General features: G+C 50.1%; 1 protein-coding gene across 1 annotated transcript; it reads right to left on the minus strand.

Moving 5' to 3' along the window:
- Positions 1–10935: 10935 nt before the first annotated feature.
- On the minus strand, positions 10936–11425 carry CARTPT (CART prepropeptide). The gene is made up of 3 exons (XM_054054855.1): positions 11297–11425; positions 11138–11221; positions 10936–11068 (listed from the first exon to the last, which is right to left on the minus strand). Exons 1-3 carry the CDS (start codon positions 11423–11425, stop codon positions 10961–10963), a joined length of 321 nt encoding a protein of 106 aa, XP_053910830.1. The 3' UTR covers positions 10936–10960.
- Between the last annotated feature and the right edge of the window lie 1592 nt (positions 11426–13017).

Consider the following 13017-nt stretch of genomic DNA (forward strand, 5'->3'; position numbering starts at 1 on the left):
AATTGGAGTTTAGAGGGGATGCATCTCATGTGCCTTATTCAGTTGCTTATCGACATGGAGTTCAGGGCTCTGGTTTTGTAGTGCACAGTGCCAAAGGCTTGGGTGGCTACTTTACTATTAGTCAGTTTCTGAAAGAAAAGATGCCTGTACAATTAATCACCCAAGGTGATAAACTGATGTGCATACGTGCACATATCCCCAGATAGCCCTCAGAAATAAATATGAAATGCTGCAGGTAGAACCTATTCCCCAGGAAGAAGCAGTGGAAGAAGGAGATGGTCCCCACAGCCTGGAAACATTCCCTAGGCTCCAGCATCCTCGGAGGGCCCTAAAAACATCCTCTGTCAAGAAAAAGAGGAGAGTGATCGTCTTAGGGGATTCCCTTGTTAAAGGAATGAAGGGTCCCATCTGCAGACCGGACCCGCTCCACAGGGAGGTCTGCTGCTTGCCGGGGGCTTCAGTGAGGGATATCAATAGAAAACTTCCTTCCTTGGTGAAGGAAACGGATTACTATCCCCTGTTAGTATTTCAAATAGGTAATGATGACTTACAGCACAGAAAGCTGAAAGCCATCAAAAGAGACTTCAGGGATTTAGGGAAGATGATTGAGGGCTCTGGAGCGCAAGTGGTGTTTAGCTCCATCCCAATACTAAGGAATATGGAGCAGGAAGTCAGGAACGTACAGATGATTAATGCCTGGCTCCGAGCCTGGTGTGAGGAGAGAGGCTTTGGCTTCTTTGATCATGGGGTGACCCACCCACCCCCAGGTTTTCTTACTAGGGATGGGTCATACTTGTCTCGAAGGGGGACTAAAGTTATCTCTAAAAATCTAGTTAGGCTCTTAAATAGAGCTTTAAACTAGATGTGAAGGAGGAAGGGGAGGAGACCAGGCTAGTTGGGAATGAGCCTGGAAGTGGGAAACCGGCGGCTGAGAAATGGTGTGCTGGAGAGGACCACCAGTACACCACAACAGGGCAAGTGAGGGCGAGTATAAGTGGGGACAGTAAGGATGAAACTGGGTCTGTGGAATTAGTTATTCCAAGGACCAGTCAATCGAGAATAAACTCTCTTCCCTTTATGAGGGCTGAAGGTTCATCAGCCCAGCTGAAGTGCATTTACACCAATGCACGTAGCATGGGCAATAAGAAGGATGAGCTGGAAGCTGTTGTAGGGCAAGGTGACTATGATGTCATTGCCATCACAGAAACGTGGTGGGATGACTCCATAACTGGACTACAGCTATGTTGGGATATAAACACTTCAGGCGGGACAGGAAGGGTAGGAAAGGAGGCGGGGTAGCCCTCTATGTCAAAGAGTGCTTTGAAACTCTCGAACTGGATTACGGTGAGGATGAGATCGAGTGCCTATGGGTTAAAATCAGAGGAGCCCACAAGAAAGGGGACTTTGTGATAGGAGTCTGTTACAGACCACCCAGCCAAGAAGAAGCTGCTGATGAACTCTTCTATAAACAGCTGGGGACAGTCTCTAAATCTCTGCCTCTTGTCCTTGTGGGAGACTTTAACTTTCCGGATGTCTGCTGGGAGTACAATACAGCAGAAAGGAAACAGTCTAGGAGGTTCCTGGAGTGCATTGAAGACAACTTCCTTGCACAACTGGTTAGCGAACCAACAAGGGAGGGTGCCTTCCTAGACCTGCTGTTTGTGAATAGAGAAGGTCTTGTTGGGGATTTGACGGTTGGAGGACGCCTGGGATTAAGTGATCATGAGATGATAGGGTTTTCAGTTCTAGGTGGGATTAAGAAGGGGGTTAGCAAAACAGTCACATTAAACTTCCAGAGGGCAGACTTTGGCCTGTTCAGAAGGTTGATTAGCAAAGTCCCGTGGGAAACAGTCCTTCAGGGCAAGGGAGCCCATGAGGGTTGGGCGCTCTTGAAAAATGAAATCCTAGCAGCTCAAGAGCAAGCCATCCCTGTGTTCCGGAAAAGGAGCCGGCGGGGGGAAAAGCCAGCTTGGTGGAGCAGGGAGATCTCAAGATGCGTCAATAAGAAGAAGAAGCTCTATGTGCTCTGGAGGAAAGGACAGGCATCTTGGGTGGACTACAGGGACGAAGTGAGATCGTGCAGGGAAAAAATCAGGAGGGCCAAGGCCCAACTAGAATTAAAACTCGCTAAGTCTGTGAAAGACAACAAAAAGTCTTTCTACAAGTACATTAACAGGAAAAGGAGGACGAGGGAGAATATCCAGTCTCTAGTGGATGCAGAAGGAATAACAGTGACAGGGGATAAGGACAAGGCTGAGGTACTTAATGCCTTCTTCGCCTCAGTCTTTAATAGCAAAGGAAGTTGTTCCTTCTGTTTACAAATCCAAGAGTTAGAGGGGCAGATTGAGGCTCCCGTGATCCAAGAGGAGGCGGTTAGAGACTTGCTTGCCCAGCTAGACGCCCACAAGTCTATGGGGCCGGATGGGATCCACCCAAGAGTATTGAAGGAACTGGCGGATGTCCTTTCCAAACCCCTATCCATCATCTTCCAGAGGTCCTGGCTGACTGGGGAAGTTCCACTAGACTGGAGGCTGGCTGATGTTGTGCCCATATACAAGAAGGGTTGCAGAGAGGATCCGGGGAACTACAGGCCTGTCAGTCTCACCTCAGTGCCAGGGAAAGTCATGGAACAGGTAATCTTGAGTGCTATCATGAAGCACACGCAAGAGAACCGGGTGATCAGGCCCAGTCAACATGGGTTTACAAAAGGCAGATCTTGCCAAACTAACCTGATCACCTTCTATGACAAAATCACTCAACTACTGGATGGGGGAAAGGCTGTGGATGTAGTCTTCTTGGACTTCAGTAAAGCCTTTGACACAGTTTCTCACAGCATTCTGCTGCAGAAACTGTCAGCCTCTGGCCTGGACAGGCGCACACTCTCCTGGGTTGAAAACTGGTTGGATGGCCGGGCCCAGAGAGTGGTGGTCAATGGAGTTAACTCCAGCTGGAGGCCAGTCACAAGTGGAGTTCCTCAGGGCTCAGTACTGGGTCCAGCTCTGTTCAATGTCTTTATCAATGACCTGGATGAAGGCATCGAGTGCACCCTTAGCAAGTTTGCAGATGACACTAAGCTGGGAGGAAGTGTGGACCTGCTGGAGGGTAGGGAGGCTCTGCAAAGGGATCTGAACAGGCTGGACTGCTGGGCCGAGACCAATGGGATGAGGTTTAACAAGGCCAAATGCCGGGTCCTGCACTTGGGGCACAACAACCCTATGCAGCGCTACAGACTGGGGGAAGAATGGCTGGAGAGCTGCACGGAAGAGAAGGACCTGGGGGTGCTGGTTGACAGCTGACTGAACATGAGCCAGCAGTGTGCCCAGGTGGCCAAGAAGGCCAACGGCATCTTGGCTTGTATCAGAAATGGGGTCACCAGCAGGTCCAGGGAGGTTATTCTCCCTCTGTACTCAGCACTGGTGAGACCGCATCTCGAGTACTGTGTTCAGTTCTGGGCCCCTCACCACAAGAAGGATGTTGAGGCTCTGGAGCGTGTCCAGAGAAGAGCAACAAAGCTGGTGAGGGGGCTGGAGAACAAGTCTTATGAGGAGCGGCTGAGAGAGCTGGGGTTGTTTAGCCTGGAGAAGAGGAGGCTGAGGGGAGACCTTATTACTCTCTACAACTACCTGAAAGGAGGTTGTGGAGAGGAGGGAGCTGGCCTCTTCTCCCAAGTGACAGGGGACAGGACTAGAGGGAATGGCCTGAAGCTCCATCAGGGGAGGTTCAGGTTGGATATCAGAAAAAAATTCTTCACAGTAAGAGTCATTGGGTACTGGAACAGGCTGCCCAGGGAGGTGGTCGAGTCGCCTTCCCTGGAGGTGTTTAAGGAACGGGTGGATGAAGTACTTAGGGACATGGTTTAGGGAGTGTTAGGAATGGTTGGACTCAATGATCCAATGGGTCCTTTCCAACCTTGTGATTCTGTGATTCTGTGATTCTGTGATTCTGTGATTCTGTGTACTCAGCCTGCAAATATATTTCGAAGAGTCTTTAATTATTTTACCCGTGAAACCAAGTGAACTCCCCCATGCTTTGTGTATTGAGAGCTGCAAAGGTTATTCACCCCATTTTTTTTCAAAGCCGCTGAAAAGAGCCACTGAAAGAGAATGTGTTTCAACACATTAATAGGCACCCGAGCAGATCACTGTAACCAAATGAGCGGAGAACTTAGCCGGTACCAAACTGCCTACACTGTTGATGCCCAGAAATATGCTTTTCAGTAGCAGAGTAAATGCCAGTTGACTGCATTACAAACAACCTCCAATAAAAAGCTATATTCTTGTCATTTTACTAGCTTCTATGCCTTACCAACGAAACAAAACAATGCCCTCTTGGACACCCCAAAGTTATTTTTGAGAATTTTGAAATCAATCTACAGAATATGCCTTCAAAACCTGCTCCATTCACCACAGGGACACCCTGGAAACCAGGGAGTCCACTGTCAGCCTGACCTCTAAAATGCATGCACATATATGGGTGGAAACTTTTCTCAGATGTTTGTTTTGTTCTATTGCAGCCTCCCTTTTCAAGCAGAGGCATGGGATTTGCATGCACCTTCCGGGCTCTCATTACTGCAGAAGTTATGACTGTCATTCTTTATAAATGCTGACAACACATCAACACAGGAAAAAGAGTCTGTGCTGTAAAATATCTGCACTTACTGGCTTTGAGCACCCTGTTAAAACACTCTGTGACAGAGGCTTTTATTTAATTTTTTTCAAAAAAAAAAAAAGTTGTGAACATCATAGTGCTTTAACAGCTTAATGATAGGTTGGTTTAAAAACTCTTTTATTGGATTGGGCTGTAGTTTCTGAGGCTAGTGCTCCCTGATAAAAATTGTTGTAAAAGCTCAGGCTATTTGAGCATCTATTTTGCTTTGTAGATCAATGGCCTAGGCATAGGATAATATGTCTATCGCAATTAAGTTGCATCACTGTTGTGTTTACAAGACTGCTGCATGTCCATCAAGTCTGCCTGCCACAGTGCATCCACCTCTGCCACAATCATCTTAATTCTTTTAAAGTATTTTCTTGCTGCCTTTTGTAAACTGAGAGTCCTGGTTTGTAAGACAGCTTCTCCTCAAACTGGCAATTCACCTTTTAGAAGCTTCCAAAAGCTATACCCCTACAGGTTTCCACCTCCTCAGGAGCATCATAAATGTCTTTTAACAGAAGTGGTGGTGTAGACGCTTCTACTGACATGTCACTATTAGACATGTGTAAAAAATGTAACACCGGGGTGTAACTTTAACACAAATGCAGCGGAAATTTATTAGCAGTATGTGAAGGGAGCTGGTTGCCAGTCAAGGTTCTTCAGGGTTTTTCCTTTTTGCCATCAAACACCATTGTCACTTCCATATCCATTCTTTTCTTTTGGCTGCTGCTGGCTTGGCCAGGAACACCAGCAGGTTACAGAACGCTTTTAAGTTCTCCATGTTCCAACTGCCAGCCTGAGGTTTTTGAACTGTTTAGTAAGGTCATCAACATTATAGACCTTATCCGAAACACATATAGCACCTGTACCCTGTCATGGTCTTGCAGGTTGCTGAAAGATCCACCAGAACCACCAACAAAGGAAGATCACCACCACCATCTGCCCTCTCTGTGCCATGTCTTGAAATTTAATTTGTTTTTCACAGACCCACCGGCTGATTCTTTGGGATGGCATGAGCTTTTTTTGGAATCCTTTAGGGTCCTACCAGCCAATCATAGTGGGCCAGAAGAGGGGAGGGACTTCTGGGACAAAGTCTGGCTGCTACATGGTCCTTCTGTGGCTCCCAGTAGTGCCTGTGGGTGAGAAGGCATGGCTCTTCATGCGGAATAGACAGGGTCTCCAACTTCCCATAAAGTCAATTACCACATACAAACTAGTATTTGCCACTTACTAGGTAGGAATTGCAACAATACTTGAATGCTTAATCAGTATCTATGTTTTCATTTCCAATATGGTTACAGCTGCCATTGGAGAAGGACCATGTGCAAGGGCTCCAGGAAGGTCTTACACCGCTTCCGCATAATCCTGCCAAAATCATGGGTACAGCTGCTGGCTGCAAGAGGAAGGGCATGAATGAGCATCTCCTCGAATTGGCTGTTCAGGGCTGCCAGACTATTTCCCAGAAAAAGACACTGTGTGAGAAGGATTGAGTTCCCCTGAGGATGCATGGCCTCATCTTTTGACTTCTCAAAAAATGGCAATCCCCACTAGCTGTGGCAGGGTTCCCAAGCCCCAACTTGCCATGGATAGGAGGCAGCTTGTTGCTTACTCATGAGCAAAAAGGAGTGAGACTTAAAGCTGAGTGGCCTTAAGTCTCCCATGGCTGCATGACTGCTTTTTCATTTGCACATAAGTGCTGTGCTGGAACATCCTTGCAGTAAGAGCTGTCTGCTCCCCAGGGGAAGGTGAGCTAGGAACACACACACAGGCAGTGCCCTCAGCGGCAGACCACAGCCAGGTGCTGGTAGCAGGGTCCATCACTAGACCCAGAGAAGGCAAATGTTGAACTGTGCCTAGAATCCATCTGGGGAGTGCAGCCATGGGGAACTGGGATGGAGATGGGACTGGAGACAAGCTACAACACCAAGATAAGGTGTCCATGCAGGAAGCAACATAGCTACAGCATAAGTCTGAGCTGCCTTCTGGAGACAGAGCTGGGGAATGGAGAGCCATGTTTGAGCTGAAATGAGGCTCACACAGGAGCCACCAGGTGGTGGTGGTGAAGGCATCAGCTAAGGCCTCTCAGATTTGTGAGTCCCCTTTTCTGCAGTGTCTTCACACTTTACAGAGATCTGGGTTTAAAGGTGACTTGTTGGAAGTTGTAAGGTTTTCTAGCCAGGCAAAGTATAGCTGTGTGCTCCAGCTTACTTTATAAAAAAAAAAAGTCCCCCAAACTGAATAATTCAGCTTCCCATTCATCACAGCTAAAACACTCATTTAGGTGAAAAGCAGCTGCTTGCTGGAAATTTTATTCCATTACAACACTGCCACCTCTTGTTCACCTGCAGATTTTATTTTGCCTCGCTCCAGCTTGTGGTGGATCCAAGGGCATAAAACCCCTTCCACTTCTGTTAAACTGAAACCTTTCAAGAAACAGCAAGAGAGTGGTGCAACACCATGTACTTCCGTATGACTTACTAACAGGTACAAAGCCTGAAAGTATCCACAGACATGCTATATCAGTTTTGACTGGTATGTTAACTGTTTCTCTGTTAACTCCAAGAACGAGGTACTGAAGAGGCAGGGGTGAACATGGACCAGAGCTACATTAGTTTTTCTCCAGACTCTAGAGTCAGCAGAGACACACAACTGACCAAGAAGGGTTTATTCCTCAATAGTCTTTCCACAACAGGTCAGAACCTTGGCAATAGGCATTTGGTCTCTCCACAAGCTGGTCTGGCAGACTATTCCTCTTTCTGCTGTCTGCAAACTATCCTCCTGTTTCATCCAGCAATCTGTTGAGGAATGTGTCCTTGATGTTGATCTCATTACTGATCTTGTACTCTGGATCAATGCCCTCAGAGTACTGTGTGGAAGATACTCTGCCCCCTCTTTCTTTTTTTTTTTTTTGGTGATTAAAAAGCTGACACCTGCAGCACCCAGACCCTTTGCAAAAAGTGTATGAAGCTAAGACTGCTACGAGGCCATGTCCTGTTGAGCTATATGGTTTTCAGATGTGTGGTAAAACCCGACTCTCTGACTTGGGCCAAGAGAACCTGTCCTGGTACATGGTGCTATTCCTGCCCAGGTCATTTCCTTGTGTTGACTTGCATGGTTCACTTTAGAACATCATCTAGGTTGTTAATGAAGATGTTAAACGATGGCAGTGTTGCCCCAGAATACACACTGGCAACTGGTGTCCAGCTATCCATCTCCCACAGCACCTGTGGGTGCATCCTGCAAGGGCTGCTGGGTCCTGGGACCATTAGAGGATGCTCCAAGAGTGGCAAGGCAGAGCCAGATCCATCCCACCCACAGAGAGGGAGCAGGGCAGGCCAGGGGCCAGCAGGCGCCTCCCAGGGAATGAGGATTGGGATGGGCCAAGGCTAGGCCAGCAGAGCAGCCCAGAGGGCCCATGACTGAGCAGGACAGGGCTGTGGAAGTACCCTATCGCATCAGTGGGACATGGGCTGAGGGCCCAGGGCAGGGCTGAAATAGGGTCCTGGTTGATGGACAGTGTGCGTAGAAGCCGTGCCAGGGCAGAAACAGCCCTTGAGTCACATGGTTGCCCTTGAGGACGTTACAAACTCCTGTTCAAAGGACACTGGAGAACCCCAGGTGTATAGGCATTCCTCTGCTTCTAAAATGCCATGAGAGAGCATGCCCAAACCCCTCAAAAGGAAAGGTGAGATCAAGACATCTTTTAAACGAAAAACAGTGTCATAGCATGCCGTTGATTATAGGAGTGAAAAACGTGCAAATTCCAACTCTATCCTGATGCTTACAGCATAAGTTTCCCTCTTTACCTGCTTTTTTCAAGCTGTGTAATAGAAATAATTTAATGTTAAGTGTTCGTGAATATAATCAGAGATAAGAGTCCTCAGGCTCATGCATGCATTCTTGCGGAGTATTCTTATAATGACAGCATCATGCAAGTGAGCCATAAATCCTGGTTTCCTTAAGGTTTAGATTTATGATTTTGATCTTTATTTAAATAAAGTTTACAATTTTGAGCACTATGATCAGGCAAAACAAAATAAGAACTATAAAATTTACACACAAGCCAAAACATTCTTGGTATATTTTAGTCCAGTATTTCATTTCTCAGTCCAACGTTATGTAAATAAACCTTCAGTAAAAATGTTAGGTGTTGAGATCATCTACATTGGACCCAGTTCACTGAGGTGGCTGTGGTACCTGGGGCCGGACTCAATTTTGAAGGGACCACCAAAAAAAACAGACTACACACTCTATGTCTGAAAGCATGCAGTACTTACAAATTAGTCCTTTTCATTGTAGGGGCGGGGGGAACCAAACCCAGATGCTACAAAAATTATTTCATTATTCCACAAGAAATCAAGGGTAAATGCTTCTATAGTGTCTCTGCGAAACAACGTAAAGACATACAGAAGCACAGTTACCAATTCACAAAACCTAACATACACCTGCAGCCCTGTGAACGCACAATCACACATCTCCCTCGCAGGCCAGCACTCACCCACGGCCACAAAAAATGAATTCACAGTGGGTCACCACCTTTGCCTGGAAATTCCCACTGCTCCATCCCTGCTCAATTCATATCTCTTTCTCTTTGTAAATTCCTCCCTGAACAGTGTTCCTACGGTTTGCTCCTGCCCTACTTTAACACTCCCTTCCTGCCCCTCAACACACACAGCCCCCGGATCAGTACAACCACAGCATCCTGCAGTCCTGTGGTTCCATCCACTCCACCATCCTTCACATTCTCTCTAGATGTTTCCAGCTGCAATTTATTTTCTCTTTGTCTGGGCTAAGAAGAGCTCGTCTCTGTACTGGAAGAAAGCAAACAAACCAACCCCAATGACAATAAAACTAACAACAGTCACAGTAATAAGGATGATGAAACAAACAGTGGTGTGTCCCTTTGTGCAGTGTTTCTGTACCTGTTTCAGCCAGGCTTGCTCATATGCTCTTACTCTTCAGGAGTAAAGCAAGTACCTTACAGAAGTCTCTTTTTCTCACAAGTCTGTCTTGGCTTTCACCTGAATTTGTGTTCTCTTCAGTACCAAACTTGAGGTCTATTTAGAGGAGTGCTTTCCCGCTATGTCTGTCTCATTCCAAGCAGCTCCTTATCTCCCTGCTGGTAGAAACGAGAACCAATTCTGGCACAGTCACCCACAGATGAGCTGTGACCCAGGGAGGAGCAAGAAGTTTCTTCAGCAGTCCCTCTTTTATGGGAATAAAATGCAAAGCAGCAAAGATGATCCAGCCCATGGTGGTCGATCCCCCTGCATTGCCTCCTCTGCGTGGTTCCTGCAGCTGGAATGAGCCCCTCTCTCTCCCAAGGGAAAACCTGAGGTCCTAAGCGTCTGCACTCATCACAGTCCCTCTGGGCACCTGCAGGGCGGGGAGCAGCCACCAGCCAACCCGGTGCCAGAAGACACAAACCTCATTTTCCAGCCATCTCCTGCCCTGGCTGACCCACCCGAGTAAAGCACACAGAAATGCAGATGGTTGCAGTAATTTTGGAGTATCCCACAGCCTCCCCCTACAAACGCCAGGGATTCCTGCGTGTGGAATAAAAACTTCTTCCAAAACACAGTGATCAGAACGGTGGCTTTATTAATAGAGACAAGTAAAGGATTAAAACATATCATGAGTTTGCTGAAACACAGCGTACCTGTGGAGGACAGACATATTTATTTACATCAGTTCATCGTAGAAACGCGAGCGTTTTGGTCACAATGACTAGGATATCCCCTGGTAGTTTGCAATGAATCCTGACGGTTTTCTCTCCGTGATGGCTCTGATTTCTCCCCCAAGTCCCACCCCAGCCAGGCTAGTGCTGGACTCCCAAACACCACCGGTATCTCTGGACCCCCGAACACCACCGGTATCTCTGGATCCCGAATACCACCAGTACCTCTGGACCCGCGAACATCACCGGGACCTTCTCTGCTGTGAGATGTGCAGCTCAGGCATGGGTGAGACCCTGCCACGGGCTGCGGGGCGAGGAAAAGGGGTCGGGGAGCTTCCAACACACCCACCCGTCCCAACCACCCAGGGGATCCCCTTGTCCCAGCCCCTCCAGCCCCAGCGAAGGGATGGAAGGAGCCCGGCACTCCGGGCACGGCTCGGCACGGGCTGGGATTTTCCTGGATGGGCAAAACCAAACGGGGTAGGGAGGGGAAGGAGAGTAAAGAAAACAACACAGCTCCACGGATGTCGGGTGCGATGTCGGGGGCTCCCGGCCGCGTCTCTCGGGGAGTTCGAGCCGAGGGAGGTTCCCCGCGCCGGGAACTAGGCGGCGGCCGCTTGGGACGATCGCGCTTCACAGGCACTTGAGGAGGAAGGAGTTGCACGAAGTTCCCCGCGGGCAGTCGCAGAGCTTCCCGATGCGGGCCCCCTTCCTGACGGCGCACTGCTCCCCGGCGTCGCACTGCGGGAGGGCGGCGGGGAGCTGAGCGGGGTCCCCGGGGTCCCCGGTCCCGCCCGCCCCGCCACTCACCATGGGCACCTGCCCGAACTTCTTCTCGAAGTGCGGCACCCGCTTGCTCTTCAGCTTCTCCAACACCTCCTGCAGCGCCTCGATCTGCCGAGAGACTACCCCGTCAGGCCTCGGCCGCCCTCCCGGTTCCCCCCTCGCCACCTCCGGTCCCAGCCCCACCAGCTCCTTCTCCCGGGAGGCGCCGCCGGGGCTGCCGAGGTCCCGGCGCGGCGCCAGCCCCTGCCCGCGGGCGCCCAGCAGCAGCGCGGCCGCCACGGCGCAGAGCGCCAGAGCCCGGCAGCTGTCCATGGTGCTGCCGCCCCGCTGCCGCGCCGGCACCGCCGCCTTTATAGCGCCGCGCACGCCCCGACCTGCGTCAGCGCCCCCGCTCCGCGCCGCCGGCTCAGCCCGGCTCAGCCCGGCTCCGCTCGGCTTAGCCCGCCTAGGCTCAGCCCGGCTTGGTTCAGCTCAGCCTGGCTCAGCCCAGCTCAGCCCTGCTTGGTTCAGCTCAGCCTAGCTCATTTTGGCTCAGCCCGGCTCAGCTCAACCCGGTTTGCCTCGGCTCAGGACGGCTCGGCTGTGCTCAGCTTGGCTCAGCCTGGCTTGTTTCGGCTCAGCCTGGCTTTCTTCAGCTCAGCCCGGCTACGCTCAGCCTAGCTCAGCTCAGCCCAGCCTGGCTCGGCTCACCTCAGCCCAGCGTGGCTCGGCACAGCCCAGCTTGGCTTGGCTCAGCCCAGCTCACCTCAGCTAAGCCCAGTTTGGCTCAGCTCAGCCCTGTTCACCTTGGCTAAGCCCAGTTTGGCTTAGCTCAGCCCAGCTCACCTCAGCTAAGCCCAGTTTGGCTCAGCTCAGCCCTGTTCACCTTGGCTAAGCCCAGTTTGGCTTAGCTCAGCCCAGCTCACCTCAGCACAGCCTGGCTCAGCTCGGCTCAGCCCAGTTCACCTTGGCTCAGCCCTGCTCAGCTCAGCCTAGCTTGGCTCAGCCTGTCTCAGCTCAGCCTGACTTGGCCCAACTCATCTCAGTTCAGCACCCTATACCTCCTGAATTTTTGCCCCAAAGCCAGCTGCGTTGGCAGAAGTTGTCCCCCAACATGGCTCGCATTCTCGTCCCACCAGGCTAAGGACAAACTGCAGAGCCATCTCTGAGAGGGAGCAAGAGAGAAGAGGGATCTCACCTCATCTGCCCACACACCCCGCATCTTTCCTGTGGGTGTTGGGAAGGGGGAAGGAGACGGAGGCTGTTGGACACCTGGAGGAGCAAGTGGAGGCTGGGCCATCAGGGATATCATGCTTGGAAATCAATGCAGAGAAGGAGAGTTAGTAGCCTGTGGGCTAAGGAAAAGCACAGTGTGATGGGAGGGAGAGCTAAAATAGCAGGATTAACCTGAAGTTGTTGAGGGGGGAGGACTGACAAAGATGATGAGCAACCAGCTTTTGAGGATGAGCTGCTTGAGTAAGGACAGGTGGGACCGTCAACAGTGTGGGAAGTCTCAGGGCCGTGGAGAGCACAGTAAGAAGCAGCGTCAAAAGGCCCAGTACAAAAGTAATTGCTGGCACTTGAAACAGAACTGTGAAAAGGTGCTTGAGGCCAAATATCATATTGCTGAGCAGGTGTTCAGTGAGCATCATCCACCTTTGTGTGTGAAATGAGGTCACTTCCTTCTGGGGAAGAGAAAAAGCACGGTTGCCAGAAGGAGACCAAGCATGAGCCCACTCATCTCCCTTCAGACCTTCCTGCTGCCGTTTGGCTCTGCAAGCTTGGTGGTTTTGTGTTCAACACCATGGCTGAAATGCTCCCTTGCAGGCCCAAGCCTGCCCAAGCCTCACAGTTGAGGTTTGGACAGGAGGAAGACAGGAGCAGCTTCCCCACTAGGAAAAGCAGTGGTGTGGCAAGGAGAACAT

This window comes from Cuculus canorus, chromosome Z, assembly GCF_017976375.1.
Source record: "Cuculus canorus isolate bCucCan1 chromosome Z, bCucCan1.pri, whole genome shotgun sequence".
NCBI classification, from domain to species: Eukaryota; Metazoa; Chordata; class Aves; order Cuculiformes; family Cuculidae; genus Cuculus; species Cuculus canorus.

Coding starts and splice junctions, on each gene's coding strand:
- CARTPT (XM_054054855.1), bottom strand. CDS start 11,425: ATGGACAGCTGCCGGGCTCTGGCGCTCTGCGCCGTGGCGGCCGCGCTG. Junction 11,222..11,296: donor CCTCCCGGGAGAAGGAGCTG/GTGGGGCTGGGA, acceptor GTCTCTCGGCAG/ATCGAGGCGCTGCAGGAGGT. Junction 11,069..11,137: donor AGTTCGGGCAGGTGCCCATG/GTGAGTGGCGGG, acceptor GCCCTCCCGCAG/TGCGACGCCGGGGAGCAGTG.